Source organism: Mytilus galloprovincialis, chromosome 7 (assembly GCF_965363235.1).
Source record: "Mytilus galloprovincialis chromosome 7, xbMytGall1.hap1.1, whole genome shotgun sequence".
Lineage (NCBI taxonomy): Eukaryota > Metazoa > Mollusca > Bivalvia > Mytilida > Mytilidae > Mytilus > Mytilus galloprovincialis.
Window position 1 is genome coordinate 26,874,167 of NC_134844.1, and position 21,252 is coordinate 26,895,418.

A 21,252-nucleotide genomic window follows, 5' to 3' on the forward strand; every position below is an offset into this window, starting at 1 on the left:
TCAAAAGTGGACAGAGGAAAATCGAGGCATAACATCATAGTATATACACTTGTTTATTATTGGCGAACGTGCACATACTGGTTTTTAAGTACCTTTATAGTAGTTTTTTGTATCGTTTTACTGTTATGGGTTATTGATGTATAACCAAATTTTTTGTTCGCGTACAGAAAAAGATAATTAGACTTATTTCCTTCGATTTAACCTAGATGCAAAGGGATAAACGGAACTGTCTTGTTGTTGTTAAAAGATTATCTTAACTGAAATTTCAGGAAGCACATATAATATGAATTCTGAAAAAGTAATTCAATAACTGCGTAGTTAATATGATAGATAATTTACATCATTTTATATAGAAAATTACTAGCAAAAATATATTTTGAAGGAAGTAGAAACAATTTAGTACTTAATAAAATTAATATCCGTGGTAATCTAATCTGCATTTCAATTCCTAATCAAAATATGATCGATAAAAGGCGACACGCAATTGATGATTACAAAAAATGATATAATCGATACAGTTATTCGGTTGAAGCATAATTCCAGAATCGTTACAAAACTACTATAGGACGAAGGAATTATGACCCGCATTAGTGCTTCATTACAGAGCAAAAATGTGTGTGTAAACAACGTTACTAATTGTAGCTCAGCCATTTCTCTGATTTCCTTGATAGCTCATCTGAAGTGGTCATCAGTTTGCATAATCTTCGACAAGGAATCGGGTAAGTAAACATTTATATTACTTTTTATTAATGCCGTATTGTGACTTTGATAGGAGAAGCAGCGCTGTTTCTGTGCCTTTTCTGGGTATTTTAGCTGTGCATATACAGAAGTTGTATCAAAAATGAATACCCAATATACTTCTTTTCTATTACCTACTGATTTTGTGTTATGAGTGGCTACCCCATGTCCTTTTTTCTAGTAAAAACCATAGCATCACGAAAGAATCTACTAAGGTATTGAGATATGGTTAAACTGTCATGTTCATTCTTATCGTTCTTTTCTTTACAAAGTATGAACGGTAACTGTAGTTATTCTTTTCCTTTAGAAGCCTCATTTTTACCTTAAGTTTTATATTAACTTAATACTAGAGTGTGGCTCTTAGAGTAGAGTAGTTTACTCTATCAATTTCCAATAATGTTATATTCAGTGATACTTAATATACTGCATTAATCTATGACAAACGAGATGAAATTATAAATTTTCCCCTCCTTCGTAGCAATATACCAACTTCACCTCCATATGGGATATATATTTCCCAACTTGTTCGATATTCAAGAGCTTGCAGCTCCTACTCAAACTTTGTAAAACGTCATCAGTGTCTGAGCAGAAAGTTGATGATAGTTATCAAAAGTACCAGGATTATAATTTTGTACGCCAGACGCGCGTTTCGTCTACATAAGCCTCATCAGTGACGCTCATATCAAAATAGTTATAAAGCCAAACAAGTACAAAGTTGAAGAGCATTGAGGATCAGGGGTTTGTCAAAGAACGTCTCGTCCTTTTTCTAAAAAAAGTTCATCGGAAGGTACGAAGACCTTGTTGATAAATATTCCGTATTAACTTCACAAATAGAACATGATGGTTTTGGTGTATAGTTTATGCGTACTGATGTTGTTTATCATCTTAACAACGTGTTATATTGTTCTTTCATTTGTCTTTGTTCTATTATTAATATTACTTTTACTGTTAGATTGTTTTATGTGATATCCATTTAACGTGGATCGGTACTTAAACATCCCGTTAATGTGTTTGTATTATCTTTCATTTTTTGCTGGTTTGTTTTGTATATGTGACTTTTTGTGTTTCTTTGGTTCTTATAAAAGTGACTCTGTACTTTAAAAGATCCCGTCAGTATGATATTGTACTATTGTATGTCATTATGATATATTTCTATTATGAATTAGAAAATACGTTGAACCACAAACGTCAAAATATGCAATCGCGTAGAATTAACTATTTGTGGATTCTTATAAATTCTATATAACTTTTGGACTATTTTAAATCTCGGTCTATTTCTGAAATTAATTCTTACATACTTTATATTTTTTGACCCTGTATGCTAACATTGCCCTTGTGAAATTTTAAAATTGTTTGTATATACATCGAACGACAAATATATAACACGTTTTGTCAGCAATTCTGGGTAATAGAATCAAGATCACTAAATATTGAAATAAGGATATAGGGTATGATTGCCCATTAGGCAACTATTCACCGAAATTCTAATGAAGTGAATGTAAGCAATTAAAGGCAAACATACGGCCTTCAATGATAAGAAATACTTCTACCATATAGTTGACTATAAAATGCCATGATAAGAAAAATATGGATTAGTTCAATTGATTAAGCTTACGGCCTTATTTGAAAGTAAAATAATTTACGAAAACAAAACATGACAGACATGAACCAAATACAATCACTAAACAACGGGCTCTATAGATATAAAAAGAATATAATAATAAGATGTAGTATGAGTGCCAATGAGACAACTCTTAATCCAAATAGCAATTTTTAAAAGTATGCATCTTTTACACAAAGAATGTAGCGGGTTTAACATGTTATTGTTAAGAAACAAAATTATGATATTTTCCACTAGACATTCAGCAGCCACTAACGTTCCAATTCATAATACTAATTTCGATGTTTTTACAAAACACAAAAATCCAAAGAGAAAATTATACGTTTAATATGGACATTATATCGACCTCAATAATGCGCTTTCAGTTTTTTTAAATAATTGAAGTCAATTGATTAAAAATGAATGCCTTTGCAATGAACGAAACATGCAAACTATTTAGTGTGGAAATATGGGGAGTTAATTTTTTTAATATGCCGTGGTTTATTGAGTAATCGTTTTTTTCCCATGAATAATAGATAGCAATATCTTTACTGAATTTTTCAATTATTTCGACAGAAATAGTTATATTTATGAAATGTTATATTGTTTTTCTTGAAATCAGGTCATACAGCAAACAATAGAGTACACAAAGCGTATGATTAGATCATGGACTTATTATATTGACTTTCATTTTACCTGTATGAATATATGGAATTGTTTTAGTGTATTCTCAGCGAAGTTTTTTAATGAGACCAATAAGACATATTACTTTTAATTTAAAAAGTAGAGATTTACATTACGGTAACGTTGCTTCGGAATTTTCCACTCATTATTTTTGGGGTTAGATATTCAATATAGCAATTCAGTATACAAACATTTGGGATCAAGTAAAGATAGAATGAATATTTGAAAAAGAAAGAATACATAAAGAGAAATTAAGGTTTTGGTGATTAAAAACCTGGAAGTTTTGGTATGCTGAATTCTACACAAATATAGCTGCATTCCGTATTCAGTATTCATTAAAACACAAAATAAAACACAAATCAAATGCTGACACAAAATTAATTTCAATGTGAATCATAACAGATTTACACGAAAAGCATTTGGTGTAGGGGCATTAAGGTCTAGTTTTGGCCCAAGAAAATAAAATGTTTAATAACCATTTCAAATTGGCACATAATGTTTAAAAATGCAAAGGGTCAAGAAATATAAGGGAAAAACATTAAGATTTTTATATGATGACGTCACAAATACGTCATTATATGTACTGTTTTCACAAAAACGATGAAAAATACGGAATTTAAGAATATGTATGATAACTTTTAAATTTGCAGTAATTTTTGGGCCAAATAAGGGCCTTATTGACCCTACTCCTTTCGTAAAATAGAGTATTGTTTAACTATGACAAAGTCAATCTTTTACATGGATGATTGTGAAGCATGAAAAATAAATGTTTGGTTTGGTTTGGTTTTTTTTTTTTTTTTTTTTTTTTTTTTTGCAAACATCTCTTAATCGCAGCAAATCATAGACCATGTAAAAGGTCAAATTTGCTGCAAAGCGAATAGATTAAAATTTTATTTCACAAATCACACACCGAGCTATAGAGGCTTAAAGTAAAAAATTAAAACTTTCACAAGTTGATGAAAAATATCACTAACAACCTGTTTTCCCTTATTTCTGAACCATATCAACTATATGATATTCTCATTTTTTACTTAAAGCTTCTATTTATTTACAACACTGGGTCGATGCCACTGCCGGTGGAGTTTTTAATGAAGGAGGGTATCACCGGCCCAATAGTCTGCACTTCTGTTTTGACATGAATTATTATTGATATGGTCATATTTATTAATTAACTGTTTACCAAACTTTGAATTTTTGAGATACTTAGGTTTTCAACATCACGAATAGATTACCTTATCCGTATTTGGCAAAACTCTTATAAATTTTTGGTCCTCAATGCTCAGCAACTTCGTATTTTATTTGGCCTTATTAACTTTTTTGTTTCAGGCGTCACTGGTGAGTCTTTTCTAGACAAAACGCGCGTCTGGCACAAATACAAAAGTTAAGTCCTGATATCTATGATAAGTTTATTTTCCTCGACATACTCTTGAAAAATATCCCAGATCTGAAAATATATTGGATCAAAAGTGACTTTGAAAGACTATTCAAAACCTCTACAAGTCAAATAAATAATATAATATAACACTGAAGTAAAGGAAAAAAGTCGAATGTACCGGAGGAAATTAATACCCAAGTTGTTAAATAGTTTCAATTTTTTTTATGCATGATATGCTCAACATAAGCATGTTTTTATTCAATTAAAGCATTATTATTTTTTGGTTTTGAAGCAAATATATTGAGCACAGCATTTATAGTTACACATTTATCAAATATTTTTAAGAGAAAATATATTGCTTATTATCTGTTATTTTGATGAACAATTTTTCGCATTTGTTTGTTTTTCATATTTGGTTGTTTTTTTTTACCAAAGGCAATTAAATATAAAACAAACAGCATCAAAGTAAAAGCAAAATCCTATTTCAATGTTAGAATCATAACATCTACAATAGAAGATGACATTAGATATTATGATCCTTAAACGAGGGCTTTTTTTTATACCAAACTTGGATTAAATCCATTTTGAGATTATGAGTTAATCCCAGTAGTGATGTCGGCTTGTTAACAACCATATCCAAATAGAATACTTCATAAATAATTAAATGCATCCAATATAATATATAATGAATTTGTTTACAATATTCGAAAAAATTATTAACTTTTGAAATGTTTGATAATAAATATGAAAACATCTTTACTTCTGACATCCATTAGGAATTCATTTGCATTTTATACGAGGAATGGGAATAATATTGCATAAGTATTACTATAATATGTTTTAAAGTTTTTTCAGTCGTTAAATTAAATATAATCCTTGACACGTGTTTATGTTTAGAAAGTACCATACAAAAAAAGATGTGGTATGATTGCCAATGTGAGAACACAAAGTTCACAACTATATATCACCATACAGTCTTCAACAATGAGCAAATATCATGCCCTGGGCAAATTTATTTAAATAAATATACAATTAACGTGTGATACATCATGTACAGCATTTTAAATGAATTTATTGGTGTATAAACTCGAACAATTAACGCACAAACAAATAAAAGTCCTAACGAATTACATTGTTCACTATTTTTTTTTCTATAGGCTTGTATGCCGACCTAGGCAAAACCACGATATAAAATATCCACAAAATAATTTTTACAGTAGTTTTGATGATTTCAAAGCGAAATATAAACATCTCAAATTGACTCTTGTATCTAATTTATAACAAGTTCATCCATGACAAAAAGGAAACATTCCGGAATATCAGAACAATTTCGTGAAAACTGAACAAAATTTAAAGTACTTCATCAAACTGTTATTGGTGCTAGATTTAATTATTATAAATTAAGGAATGTATCTCCCTCATGCATAGCTCTGATTCTTTTCACGGATTTGGCTATATTTTTTGGACCTTTTGGGTTATAGCTCTTTATCTTTTATATAAGCTTTGCATTTCAAATATTTTGGCCACGAACATCACTGAAGAGACATGTATTGTCGAAATGCGCATTTGGTGCAAGAAAATTGGTACACCGTTAATTTCATTTAAACTAATTCATGGTAAATATTCAAAGGGGCTTCGGGAGTTTCACGTACTTGGGTTAAAAAATAAGAAAATGGTCTGACATAATAAAAAAAACTAATGTATACATAATTCGTAAATAGGTAAACATTCTTGAAGATAATTTAAAGCTTATATTTCAGGCCAGCAGGCATTTGAATTGCATCATGGTTTATCTACCTATGGAATACTTGCAGTAATATATCCTATGGAAGAAGTCACATCTTCTCAGATTGATGCATTATCTAGTTCTTCACAAGATAAGTCAACCAACATCAATTTCACTGTACTATGTCAACATGTTTGTCTCCAATTTCTTGAAAAGGTATATTTGAATCTTCATAACAATCCTCGGTCTTTGTATTTCATTATTTTAGGATTTTTCCGACAGCTACAGTTTTACTTGACCTACCTCCACTTTTTCATCTTTTTCATTTATTCATTTCAGAATTTCTATTTTTCTTTAAAAAAAAACTATGATTACCACAAAATATAGACATGGAATAAGTAATTTAGAATAAACGTTTTACAGATGACGACGGATATGTTCGCAATGTAGTTAGTAAAATTGTGTCTGAATCATTCGAATGTTAAATCACCGAATCATACTTCATACCAAATATGTACTTACAGTTTGACATGTGGAACAGGATCTGAGGAACTAGTTTTAGGTTGGGTTTAATTGCACCAGTTGTGTATGTAGTGGTATGTTCCTTTGGTAGTTTCGTTTTTGCAATGACGTTGTCAGTTTGTATTCAACTTACAAGTTCGAACATCCCTTTGATATCTTTTTTCTCGCTTTACCTTGACGATAAAAATGGAAAACAACGAAACAAGTCAACAACACACTATATAAAAAATTATGTATCAACAGTAATTACACCACAATCTGGGGTGATGTCATGTGTTCTCAGAAGGACAACAGGTCCTGCTCCACTAGTCACACGTCTTGTTTTGAAAACGTTGACAAAAATACTTGTTTTGCTGATAATTTGATAAAATTTCTTATAATTAAGAGCATTATATTTCCAAAATATCACCGTTATGTCCTATAAAGATTAAAAAAAACTTTGCAACAATTAATCCATTGAAGAAACGGAGCAAGGGTCTTTCTTCAACTGATTATCAAGAGTAAACAGGCAACATCATCACCAAAAGTCAAGCAAGTATACACAAATCATAAAACACAGGCAGAAAACGACGGGGCAACGCGAATCCCCAATTCAAATCCAAGAAGAGTAAGCACATCATTACCCACTTAATGAAAACATAATGTTTACCAAATTAGTACAATTCCAGTGTTATATCGCATTCTATATGTTAAAAATAGAAAAAAAAACAAGCGATTATGTCTAAGACCTGTGTAACATTCTTTATTATTTGTGACGTTAATATGTACTAGGTTAGTGATATAAACCGTTTACTTACACAACTAAGAACCCTGTTGTTAGTTATATACATTGTATGCAAGTATTAACTCTCTTAATCAATAAGGCATTGTCATCTTTATAAAGACGTTTTTCACATAACCGTGGTTCATCAACTTTCTGCTCCGACACTGGCGACGTTTTAAAAAGTCTGAGTCGCAGCTGCAAACGCTTGATTACCAAATGAGTTGGTAAATGTATATCCCATATGCAAGTTAAGTCGATATATTGCTGCTTCGGTGAGTGAATCTATATCTTTTAAATTAAAATCGCTTCGTTTTGTCATGGATTCTGGTACTAAGAAATAAAGGCAACAGCAGTATACCGCTGTTCAAAACTCATAAATCTATGGACAAAAAACTAAATCGGGGTAACAAACTAAAACTGAGGGAAACGCATTTAATATTAGAAGAGAACAACGACACAACATTAAAATGTAACACACACAGCAACGGACTAAGCATTAGACAAAATCCGATGAGAATAACCAATATAACATTAAAACCAAATACATGAATTTGGGATAGAAAAGTACCGTGACACGTCTTATAGTAATGTGCGTTCACACTCAAATATAGGAGAAAACAAACGACACAACGGAAACACAGCGTAAACATATTACACACACAGAAACGAACTATGATATAACAATGGCCATTTTCCTGACTTGGTACAGGACATTTTTAAAGAAAAAAATGGTGGGTTGAACCTGGTTTTGTGGCATCCCAAACCTCGCACTTTGATGGCATTGTTAAATATAACATTAAAATGAAAACATAATAATACAGGACTACAAACTGTTTATGTCAAATAAAAGGTGTAAGTCTACAATAACCATCGACTTGGGGTTTAAAATAAAGGTCTCCATACGTCCATTGTATCTTGATAATACTTTTAACAGTTTATCCTGTTCAGCTTGTGTAACCAAAGATGTGTTGTGAAAATCAAACACGTTGTGTTTCAAATATATATTTTTTATATGTTTTTTGTTTTCATGTCACAATGTCTTGTACATTTATCTCTTTAAACATTCAGCCTTTTGAATTTGGAAGGAAAAACGTATGGCGGAACTCCTTACTTCACTTATCGAGGTGGTTGGTAGGTGTTGATAATGTTGCAGACTTGCTGGATTTTGAAATGGCTGATATAAAGTTCGACAACGTAGCTGTAGTAAAGAATTATACAACAAACAAAAAAGAGATTAACAACTTAACATCAGTAAGATAACTAAAGTTTATTATACTAGAGTGAATGTCATAGCTAATCCTGCAATTTTTAGTTGTTCATCTCGAGAAGGATGTGTTCAATATTGAAGGCTGTACAAAGATCTAAATTTGTTAAATAGCCATAATTTTGACTCATTTGGTTGCATTTTTGAATTATTATTTTTTTTATTTCGTTCATCCTTTCTCTTCAATTGAATTGAGAATTGAAATGTGAAATATGTCAATGAGACAACTACCCGACCAAAGAACAGATAACAGTCAAACGCCTTCAAGGGGTCTGCAATGCAGCGAGAAAATCCCGCTCCTAAGGTGGGCCTGGACTTGCCCTTAAATAAGAATGTGTACCAGTAAATCATGTTAAACTCCAAAACATAAATGAACTATAGTTAAAAAATATATATACAACACTTACAAAGGTCAGATGCTTCTCACTTGGGACAGGGGCAAACATGCGGTGGAGTTAAACATGTTTAGTGAGATTTCAACCCTCCCCCTATACTTCTATGCCATATGATATAAAGAAACACACAGAAATACGCACAGTAAAACTCAATGTAAAAGAAGTCCACGACCGATGTCAGAAAAGCTAATAAAAGAAACAAAGCAGAATGACAATGAGACATAAATTTAAAAGGACTACACTACCAATAATTTGCCAACGTTTATTTGGTATAGTTCTACCCTCTTGCATATCAGTACTGTTAGGAAAGACTTCAAACTTATAATGTTATACTTTCTATTAATTCAGTATTGTTCATTATCTTACAATAACTGAAAATTTACTAATTCTTAGAATTCAGTATTGATTTCGTCAGTACTGTTTCAGAACTGATTTTGTCAGTACTGTTTCAGTACTGCTTTTGTCAGTACTGTTTCTGTACTGATTTTGTCAATACTATTTTAGTACTAATTTTGCTGGTACCGTTTAGTACCGCTTTTGTCAGTACTGTTTCAGTACTGTTTTGGTCAGTACGATGTTGTCAGTACTGTTTTAGGACTGATTTTGTCGGTATTGTTTCAGGATTTTTAGATTACCGATTTTATTAGTACTGTTTGTGTATTAACTTAAGTCATTTAAGTACAATGCACCGCATTTATTCAAGGTTTTTATTGGCTTCTTTGTTAGGTACACATTTGTTTAGTTTTCTAACAAAAAGTTACAATGTTTACTAGCAGTTACTGACATGCCAGCTGAAGACCTCAATTAAAGTGATTGAAAGATAATGGGTTCATCATTTCAAAATAAACATACTGCCTCCCGTTAGGGCTTTAGTATTATACCATCATAAGATATATGAGAGAACATAATCCGTATCATGCCAACAACTGGTTATAGAATTTTTTTTAATTTCCAATGCAAAGACCCTATCAGTGAACCAATATTAATACCAAAATATGCCGTCTGCTTGAAGGTTTTGTTAGCTTTCGAGGTAAATGAAAAGTTGGGTTTTTCTTTTTTGATAGTTGTCTCGTTGCCATTTGCAATCCTTCCCGATCTCATTATTTTATATGCGTAACGTCATGTTATGAAAAAAAAACATTCATTTCAATTGTTAGATTAATTTATTTTTAGGTACTTAAGTTTTGTCGTTTAACTGCAATTTTGATAATCGTAATTATCATGTGTGTGTTTTAGACTGACCAAGATGAGAGTAATCAAGAGGGTTGTACCCATCAACAAATATATACACTTATGTGGCAGTCCAGTCGACGTAATTTGTCACCAGTGCTATATACAAATCAACAGTTACCAGAAGAAAACAAACTATTTCCAAATGCCAACTTCGGGTTCAATAAAAGAAAGTTTTTGGTCAACACATTACCAGTAAGAAAATGTTTCTACTTCCTTTTTTATGTGTTATATAAAACAATGCTTATCATCTCTTGTGGTTTCCAATAAAAAAAACGACATCAAAATCTAAGGAATCATGGCATTTGCTCAACATTCAGATAGAAAACAAATTATATCATCAGCATTTAAGTCCTTAATTTTTTATTCTACTACTAGTACTAGAAACTCTTCAAATCCGAACCTTTACACTTATTAGGATCTTTTTGTATAATTAGCAATGGTCCATGCTTTTAAATCTACTAGTAATCAATCTAATTTTCAAAAGGGAAATTTACCTTCTTAATTTGTTGCGTCTGAAGTAATGTTCTGGATTTTCCATTACTACGTACGCTGGAGCCCAAAACATTAAAATAAGAAGATGTGATATGAATTATAATTAGACAACTCTTCACAAGAGCCCAACTCGTACAGAAATTAATAGCTAATGGTTACCGTACGATCTTCAACAATGAACATAGCCCATACCGCATAGTCAGCTATAAAAAGCTCCGAATTCACATCTGTAAAACAATCTTAAAAAGAAAACTAACGGCCTTATTAATGTACAAAAAAATGAACGAAAAACAAAAATGTTACGCAGCAACTACTGACGAATTACAGACTCCTGACTTAGGACAGCACATATATATATATACAGAATGTGGCCGGGTTAAAAATGTACATGTAAGTGTGGGATCCCAGCCTCCCCCTAACCTGGGACAATGGTGCAAAAGTACATAATAAGAACGAACTATAAAAATCAATCGAGAAGTCTAAACTCATCAGATGGATACAAATAAAAATACATCTAACAAAAGCAGATAAGACTTGGCGGGTACTTGTATGTAATAATAGTAAAATCATGTATTAATAGTTAAATACTTGAAAACTACAATGAGTGACTTAATTGTATTAAAAAAAATACCGAACTCCAATGTAAAGGGACGTCCATGAAAGCTGAAAAAATCAAAAACAACTGAACGAGTGAAAAAGAACTTAAAAATTTTATATTCACGACTTGGGGCAAACTTTTTGTTTGTAGTTGGTAGAACTTTCTTTCTCAACAATGTACAAATTAGGTAGACTATAAATACATAGCTAAGAACATGATAAGTGCACTGTAAAAAAACATCCTGCGTCCGAATCGTACATCAGGACCAATCTGCCTAGGAGCACCTAAAGCGGGATGTATAAATTCCGAATCAGATCTAACGTCATATGACTAAAAAGTAAAACAATTTCACTACCACGAAAAAGAGGGTAAAAGATTAACTAAGTATTATTTGTCTGAGTTAGCTGGATACATGATATAAATTATGTCAGTACATGAGGTGATTTCTACCCCCAAAACATTGTTTAAACTGTTTTGGACATTGATGATCTTATGATTTATTTATGAAAATCCCATCCATTAAGAACTTTTAACGTTTAACGTTTCCTGAACTTCAATGATTAAAATCATTTAAGCAACCGATACAAATGAATCACAATCAGAATTTTGAATGAGTTTTCTCATAGTCTGGATCTTAAGAAGTTGGTACAGGTCAAGTATATGAGATACACACATTACAAAACATAGTCTTCTACCTTATAAAAACATCCAAGCTACACATCCTCCTCATTTTATGCTTGTGTTTGCGTGTATGTGTGTCTTTTTATTTTATTTTATTTTATTTTATTTTATTGCATTGTATTTCTTTCGTTTTCATGTCATTACAAAAAGAGTCATATAACTACCACATTCATTGATGATTTTCTTCTCAATTACAGTTTTCTCCCTTTGTACAGTTCAATAACGAAACCGATCAGTACACAGGAATCACAATTGAAATTTTGAATCAGTTATCTCGTGATCTCAATTTTACGTAAGTGTGATTATTGAGTTTTAAAAAGAATTTACCAGCATATAGTTTGTTTTATCTTGATATGTTAATATCAATATTGATTTATTGTTCTCAAATCTTACATTCATAATTGGGACGATTTATGAAAAAAGGCTTGAATTTAATGTACCCAATATCACACAATGTCCATCCACATGACACCATGTATGGTAACAATGCAGGAGCTTTCTGTTAGTAATTATTTTGTCATATACTTGACTTAAATAAACTCATCATAGATATATACCAGGATTAAATTTGTGTACACCAGACGTGTGTTTTGTCTACAAAAGACTCATCAGTGAAGCTCGAATCAAAACAGTTTGAAGGGCTCGAAATGTACGAAGTTGAAGAGCAATGTAGAACCAAAATTTCAAATTATGTATTGATATTTTTGCCTTATTTTGTTAAAAACTGCATAATTCGTAAAAAAAACACCAGCAAACTCGAATATAAGCATTTGATGAGATCATAAACATATTGATATTGTTTCTGAGAGGAAATCGTTGTACAAAGCGTTGTTCAAATGCACTCTTTTTGAGCTTATCTAAAATGTATGCAAATATAACGACAGGTGCCACATGTCGAGCAGGATCTGCTTACCCTTTCCGCAGCACCTGTGGTTTTTACTCCCAGTATTTGATGGGGTTTGTGTTGCTTAGTCTTTAGTAGCCTGTGTTGTTTCTTGTGTGCTATTATTTGACTGTTTGTCTTTTTTTCATTTTAGCCATGGCGTGGTCAGTTTCTTTTCGATTTTTAAGTTTTAATGTTTCTCTGGTATCTTTCGCTCCTCTTTTACATTAATTTCTTCTGTGTTCCTTGTACAAAACTTCTTAAAAAAAACAAGACTCAAATCAACACCTCTCACGTTTTTCGGTCACAATGCTTTCCGGGTCATCTATCTTGCGATAACAGAAAATTGGAAAAGTAGTCTGATGTACATAAAGGCAACAGTAGTATACCGCTGTTCAAAACTCATAAATCCATGGACAAAAAACAAAATCGGGGTAACAAACTAAAACCGAGGGAAACGCATTAAATATAAGAGGAGAACAACGACACAACACTAAAATGTAACACACACAGAAACGGACCAAGCATCAGACAAAATCCCACGAGAATAACAAATATAACATCAAAACCAAATACATGAATTTGGGATAGACAAGTACCGTGACATGTCTTATCGCAATGTGAAATTACACTCAAAAATAAGAGAAAACAAACGACGCAACGTTAAAATGTAACACACACAGAAACGAACAATAATATAACAATGGCCATGTTCACGAATTTCCTTCAATTTACCAGTTGTGTCCTACTCTGGATTGTGACAGTTTGATTGAGGGTTGATTTTCATGGTTGTAATGTATGCATAGCAAAGGATGCATACTCTGCCATCGCACCCAGTCTGGTTCATGTTGCCTGTGCAAAGTCTGGAATATGACAGTCAATTTTTATGGTGTGTTTGAGCGTGTGACTTTGCGTGCCATTTGATTTGAGAAATTCGTTTTGAGTTCGGTCTTTTTGATATACTTTTTTGTAGTTCACGAATTTCCTTCATTTTTGTAAATTACCTTTTTATTTTTTTTAATCGATTTATCAGATTTAAACATTGGCTAACTATACTGCTTTTTGAAAGAATCCATGTCGCTGTATTTTTTACCACGTCAGTAAAATTTTAGTAAAGGTTCAATCAGGTTTTATATAAAAAAATATATAATTTTGTAACGTACAAACTATTTCTAAAACCAAACGTTATTGTTTTATGAACACACTTTCGTCAATTGGTGCACGCCTTATTTAGTCTTGGGAAAATTTAAGTAGGATATTTTGTATATATAATAAAAAATATACTTTCGACTATATATAGATATGAAATTCAACCGCCACCTGATGGGAATTGGGGAGCTGAAAAATACAATGGTTCATGGAATGGTATGGTAGGACAACTGCAACAAAGGGTTTGTTTAATTTATTAGGAAATAGATAATGAATTGATTAAAACTATTTGTAACCATTAGTGAAGCTTCCTGAAATAATCATTAAACTTTTTTTATAATGTTTTTTTTAACAGTGATCTGAAATATATAGGAAGCGAAAAATATAGTTCACATTAGTGATTTAAAAAAATATTTATTAAAGTTACTAGTATAAATAAAGTCATGGTTTGGTTATGAATGATCTAAGTTCATCTGCCTACCCTTTCGGAACATCTGAGATCACCCACAGTTTTTGATGGGTTGTTAGTTTTCTATGTTTGGTTGTGAGTACTATTGTTTGTTTTGTCTAGCTGTTGGTCTTTTTCTTTTCTAGCCATGGCGTTGTTTCATATATTTATTGATCATGAGGAATGTTTTTTTAGCCGAAATAACTGTCAACACGAATTCAAAACATCATCTTCGTTTATTATCATCTTTATATGTTAGTACCGTTGTGCAAATGTTTAGACTATTATATATAAACTCTGAGTACACCGGGTTTACATAATTTATAAATACCAAGTATCAAAGTTAACGATGTTAAATCTGCAAATGATCAGCGCCCTAGAACCCTCGACCAACTAGCATTCATCAAAATAAAGTTTCCTTTTGTCGAGTCATGATTTCGTCTTCAGCTTTATCTTTGGTTGTAATACATTACATGATGTAAATATATAATACCTTGATTATATTTTTAGGAGGTAGACATTGTAGCAGCAGCCCTTACAGTTCATTCAGATAGAGAAACTGTGATGGATTTTACATATCCTTACTTTTATGAGTTTTCGTCAATCATTTTCAAAAAGTCGGATCCAGACAATTCAAAATGGACAAGATTACTAGATCCTCTTAGTACAACAGTGTTAATATTGGTTGGAATTTGTCTACCTACTGCGTCCTTTATCCTTTGCCTTCTTGAAAATACCAACCCGTTTTACAACAAAAGACAGGGTAAAAGAGGTCTACATAATATGTCTGATTCATTCTGGTATATGTATGGAGCTTTGTTAACTCAAGGTGAGTCACAAAACTACTCTACGGATGTTTATTGTTACAAGTATTTGTGAGTTATAATATGCCATTACAGTGTCCCCTGTCTTTCGCAGCAATATTTTAAATAAAGTTGCTATGCATGTTTGTACTTTTTGGACTGTGGAGATCTTTATTCCATGAACATTAATATCATTGTTTAAGATTGAACTTGATCTGTAATTTTTTAAGATTACTGTAATGAACCGCAGAACTTCATCCCAACATATTGCAACAAAAAGGACAAATATTGTGTATTTCTTTTTTACATGTCATAAAAGGTAATTCTTCAGAAAAACTTAAGCATGAACTGCTACCGCTCATATATTGACTATTTACAGATAAATAATGCTATATCTTTATTTCAAGTTTAACACTTTCTTTGCTTTTTATACTTAAGCCAAAATGTTAAACTAATATCCGTATTTCTTGCCAATATTAAAATGATTGCAATGCTGAATTAATGAACGGCTGAAATAAACAATTTTCATTAATTTGAATGTCTATAAGTAGAAGTGTTGTTTTTTTTCTACATAAGATAATGCTTATACCAAGTTAGGAATGTGACAGTTGTTATCCATTCGTTAGATGTACTTTAGCTTTTGATTTTGCCATTTGATTAGGGACTTTTTGAATTTTCCTCGGAGTTCAGTATTTTTGTGATTTTACATTTTTCTTTGTATTTCTTCCGAAGACAAATGGAGATTACTATTAACACTTTGCTTTATCAAATTATTAGAGAACTATTTGTTTTAATATGAACAATTATTCAAACATATACTATATTACAATAAACTAGCAATACTGTTCTTTGGTCTTTAAAGATAGTTTTATTTTTGGCCATCGTACCATATCTTTTATATGTATTTAGATTATGAATTAAACAAAATCATAATTATTGTCCATATTGATTTGCCCGTTTTATATAATGAGGGGCTAAGAAATTGATTTCAGTTATAATTTGCACATTTCAGGCGGAGAACATATGGCTGCATCCTCATCAGGACGAACACTTCTAAGCTGTTGGTGGATATTTTGTATAATAATGGCGGCCACGTACAGTGCAAATTTTGTGGCTTTTCTGACAGTTCGAAAAAACAAACCTCCATTCGATGATATCAAAGGCCTAATTGCTCAAGATGAGTATAAATGGGGTATTGCAGGTGATTCCATATACGAATCTATTTTCAAGGTAATGTCACAAGATGCTGTATGCTTAATTAATGAAATTTGGTTTCTATAAATGTGCATGACAAAGTAATGCACACAAATATTAAAATTCGAATTTATATTCTGTATGACTTGATGCAACAGTTTAAACACGAATTTTCTGGCATTTATGCGTTGTAGATCAATCAACCCATATATTGTTAATTTCTGTGTCATTTGGTCTCTTGTGGAGAGTTGTCTCATTGGCAATCATACCACAGTTTCTTTTTTTTATATATATCATATGTAACACTCAGAAACGTGTCCCCCTCCCAACGTGTCCGACTCCCCTAAACTTGTCCACATTGACGTCACTGAACTGCAAAATATGTCTAGTTGTAAAAGGGCTCAAAACTTGTCTTTTCCTTAATTGGAACTATCATTCGAATGCATATTATAAATACGTATGTTGATTTTTCATTAACGTATACTCATTTAACTATTTCATAAAAAACAAAATACTTTTGGCACAAGATAACCTGAGTATGTAAGCAGCCCTCAGTTAAATTGTAGAGATTAAATCAGATACCTCATGTACAATGGTGTAGGAAGTTGTCTCTTTCTCTGTGCATTAAACAATTTGTAGCATTTCATCCTTTAATAGTGCCAGAAGTTGTATTTTTGAAGGCAACATTTGTTTTTTTTAATTTCCGCACATATTTTTTAAAACGGCATCGTATTACATATCGGAGATTGAAATAGTTTCTTACTGAAGTCATAAAAAATTGAGCTTTACTCGCTCTTTTACTTTTACATGAAAATCCCAACCAGTGTTTAATTCTGAATAACCGTAAACAGTTTGACCCAATCCTAAATTTCTGGTATGATTATACATTTGTAGAACCTATCTACAATATCTATATTGTTAACATGATGTCGTTCAAATAATGCATGACATATTTGCCACTGAAAGTTATGTTCTTGATCGTGTACCTTTAGTGATGCTGGAAACCTAAAAATTTATTAATAATAATGATAACCCGTAAACGATTTGAAGTAGTAGAATTGTTGACAAACGGGAAGTCAGTTCTGCTGAAAGCCCACCGTTTATTATTCCGATGAATATGAAAGGCATCATCGGAATTTATCAGTACAAACTAATTTACATGGTAAACGATTAATTCAACTCTAAAATTATGTGTATGTTCGCTCTAAATGAGTTTGAAATACTTGCAACAGGACAATAGACAATTTCAGTTAAAAGTGGATTTATATGTAACAGATTAAATTTGCGATTATTATTATCATTAAAAATCGCCAATTATGATAATCATTAAAAATACGGTGATCTAGATGTTACTTTCTGTGTCACTTGGTCTCTTGTGGAGAGTTGTTTCATAAGCAATCCTACCAAATCTACTTTTTTGATATTGAACTAGCTTATTCTAATAAATGACAACTTGATCACATGAGTCTCTATGTTAGAAATGCCGTAAACGTTATCGATTACAGTTAGGACATACATTTAGCGCTTAAAGACGTGAGTCGTTTTGGCGTAAATAGTGGACAAGTTTTGGTGAATAACAATTATCGGACACGTTCGGCGGTTATGAAATCAGACACGTTTTGGGAATATTGGATATAACGGAAAGGTTTGGGGAGAATATACACGTTTGGGAGGAAGGCCACGGTTGGGAGTGCTATATATATATAAACGAGTCTAAATTGAAAACTACGTTCAAACCTATGATTGCGTTGGATCAAAGCCGCAATTTTTATACGTGTGCATGTAAAACAAATTTCGTTGTAGAAGGGTCTAAAAACAGCACAAACTACATTTTCCTAAAGACCAAAAAAGTGAAAAGGTATATTTAAACAAAACGCATTTGACTAATGCCCGCGTCACACTGTCCCGATTTTTATATACGATTGTCACCCGAATGCGAAAATTGTAAGTTCGTACGAAGTTGGTCCCGATCTCGTTAAAATACCAAAAAGTGACCGAAGCAAGTACGATGAATAACGAAGTCTATACGATGGTGCCGAAATTATATACGATAGCAAAAGATGGACATACATTTTTTTGTACGAAGGTTAACCGAAGACGGATATTTAAGCTTCATATATCAGCCGAAGCCTACATGATGGTCACGAAGGCTACACGATGTATTACGATGATGGCGCGATGGCCATACGATGTCTAAAAGACGTCTTGTACAGCTTACGATGCATTTAAACTATATGCCGAAGGCATCACGCGTTTTAAATTGTTAGATCAATATTGAATATATATTATACTGTACATTTAATTTCTGGTTTAATCATAAGATGTACCAGCAGTGTTGTTGTACGAGGCGCGTTTATGATTTTCATTATGTTACTTGATATGAAAAATTGACAAAAAATAATATTTTACTTGTAAAAGTAAATCCTGAGCCTATAATAGCTGCTCTTCTGGTTCCATTTGAATTAATACAAACAACGCTGTCGCCTTTCTTGTTCTCATAGAATCATATGATATGACGTTACGCGCGGTGTTCGTACCTCATTAGAAATTCGGTGTAGTTGGCAAGATGCAAGTCCAAAATATATAATTTTGTGATATCATATTCATTGCTATTGTACGTATTTTAAAAAAGAAAAAAAAACGAAAAAAATAATTGTTGAAACTATGTTTTATGCTGCATGCGACAAGCCTCATTTAAAAAAAACCGGCCACTTTTAGGTTGTCCCGCGTTACATATTTCATTTATTGTAACCAATAAACTATGATTTTTGTCAAAACTGTTTAATATTTTGAAAAACGTTTTTTCCATTAATAAACAGAATGGTTCATTTAGTCTTGTATGCATTTTTTATGACGTTATGATGACGTCATAGAAAAAAAACGCGTTCCATACTACAAGGGCAAATCTGTCCCACGGTGAAAAACAAGAGGCTCTCAAGAGCCTGAATCGCTCACCTTAATTATTTTGGTTAAATCTCTCATCAATGATTATTTTGGCTTTTCAATTTATTTAAATGTTTTTTGGATCTTCCTATTTTCTTCAAAAGCCAAAAAAAATAATCATTTTCTCCTATGTTCTATTTTAGCCATAGGAGCTATGTTTCTTGACATACAAGGAAATGAAATATAAAATTTATACTAGATACTCTGAAACTCATTTAGCCTAAGTTTGGCTGAAATTGATACAGCAGTTTCAAAGGAGAAGATTTTTTTAAAGTAAGTCAACATGATGAACAAATTGTGAAAAAAGTCTTTAAAGGGCAATAACTCCTTAAGGGGTCAATTGACAATTTTGGTCAAATTGACTTAATTGAAGATCTTACTTTGCTGAACATTATTGCTGTTTACAGTTTATTTCTATTTATAATTATATTCAAGATAATAAACAAAAACAGCAAAATTTCCTTAAAATTATCAATTCAGGGTCAGCAACCCAACAACAGGTTGTCTGATTCATCTGAAAATTTCAGGGCAGATAGATCTTGACCTGATAAACAATATTATATACGTCAGATTTGCTCTAAATGCTTTGGTTTTTGAGTTATAAGCCAAAAACTGCATTTGACCCCTATGTTCTATTTTTAGCAATGGCGACCATGTTTGTTGATAGATCATAACTTCGGATACAATTTACAAACTAGATACCCTAAGGAACATTCAGTTAAAGTTTGGAAGTATTTGGCCCAGTAGTTTCAGAGGAGAAGATTCTTGAAATAGTTTACGACGACGACAGACGACAGACGACGGACGACGACGGACGCCAAGTGATGGCATAAGCTCACTTGTCCCTTCGGGACAGGTGAGCTAAAAATGGGATTCCAGATTTGAGAATCAAAAAACATTTATCTAAAATGAAAAAAGTTTATTATTTGTATTTACTACATCAATGTTAATTTGCTTAATTTTATGAATTTAAAGACAAATATCCTGAAAAATTATATATAGTAATTTATGAGCGATTTTTCAAAGGCTTACAAGGTTGTCGCACCGCCATTTTTTGACGTAAAAACGAACTCAACTCAAATTTACGTCAATTGTTTGCTTATCACTGCTCTTATAATGGTAGAATTTTATGATTTTTTGAAATGTTATTTTTGTTAATTTTTCAAAAAACTAAAATGTATCAATTTTTGATAAGGAGTTAAAAAGCACCGTCGATTTTGCGGAGTCTTACAAGAATGTCGCACTTGCTTAAAACAAAAGTTTCAGTCCAATTTTTGGTTTGAACGTTACGAAATATTCGCGACGTCGTGTAACGCTTTCATGTACGAACATTGCTCGTAACGTCTATGAGCTCCATGTTTTGTGAACGTCTTTCTTAACTGTCGTATTAGACTGACCAGTGCATATCGCGCATGGCACTTTAAATGTATTTTAGCGCAAAATTAACTTACATTTAGCTGGATTTATTGCCGTCGTAGTTCCATCTTGGCGCCTTCGTACTTTTATTCGATGGCAACACGACGGGATTACGAGGTCTTCACGAAGTCGTGTTGCCATCGTAAGACCTTCAGGTAGCTTCGTGATTCATTCGTGTAGACATCGTAATGTCAAAACTGCCCGATGGAAACGATGGAAACACGAATGCAATACGATGTTCAAAGATGCATTCCCGGTGACATTACGATGGTGAGGATGGTGATGCGAACTCAATACGAACCCTCAACATCGGACGCACCTTCGGGGATTTTTTAACATGTTAAA

The 21,252-nt window shown here is 32.1% G+C and overlaps 1 protein-coding gene across 1 annotated transcript in view; it reads left to right on the forward strand.

The window, feature by feature from the left end:
- The first annotated feature begins 465 nt into the window (after positions 1-465).
- LOC143082655 (putative glutamate receptor) overlaps positions 466-21,252 on the forward strand; it is a 30,298-nt gene continuing 9,511 nt past the window's right edge. Inside the window, exons 1-8 of the mRNA XM_076258454.1 lie at positions 466-719; positions 6,158-6,339; positions 8,477-8,659; positions 10,304-10,492; positions 12,269-12,363; positions 14,255-14,345; positions 15,062-15,380; positions 16,367-16,584. Coding sequence (XP_076114569.1) covers positions 578-719; positions 6,158-6,339; positions 8,477-8,659; positions 10,304-10,492; positions 12,269-12,363; positions 14,255-14,345; positions 15,062-15,380; positions 16,367-16,584 — 1,419 coding nt within the window. The 5' untranslated portion in view covers positions 466-577. The remainder of the gene's footprint in view (positions 720-6,157; positions 6,340-8,476; positions 8,660-10,303; positions 10,493-12,268; positions 12,364-14,254; positions 14,346-15,061; positions 15,381-16,366; positions 16,585-21,252) is intronic.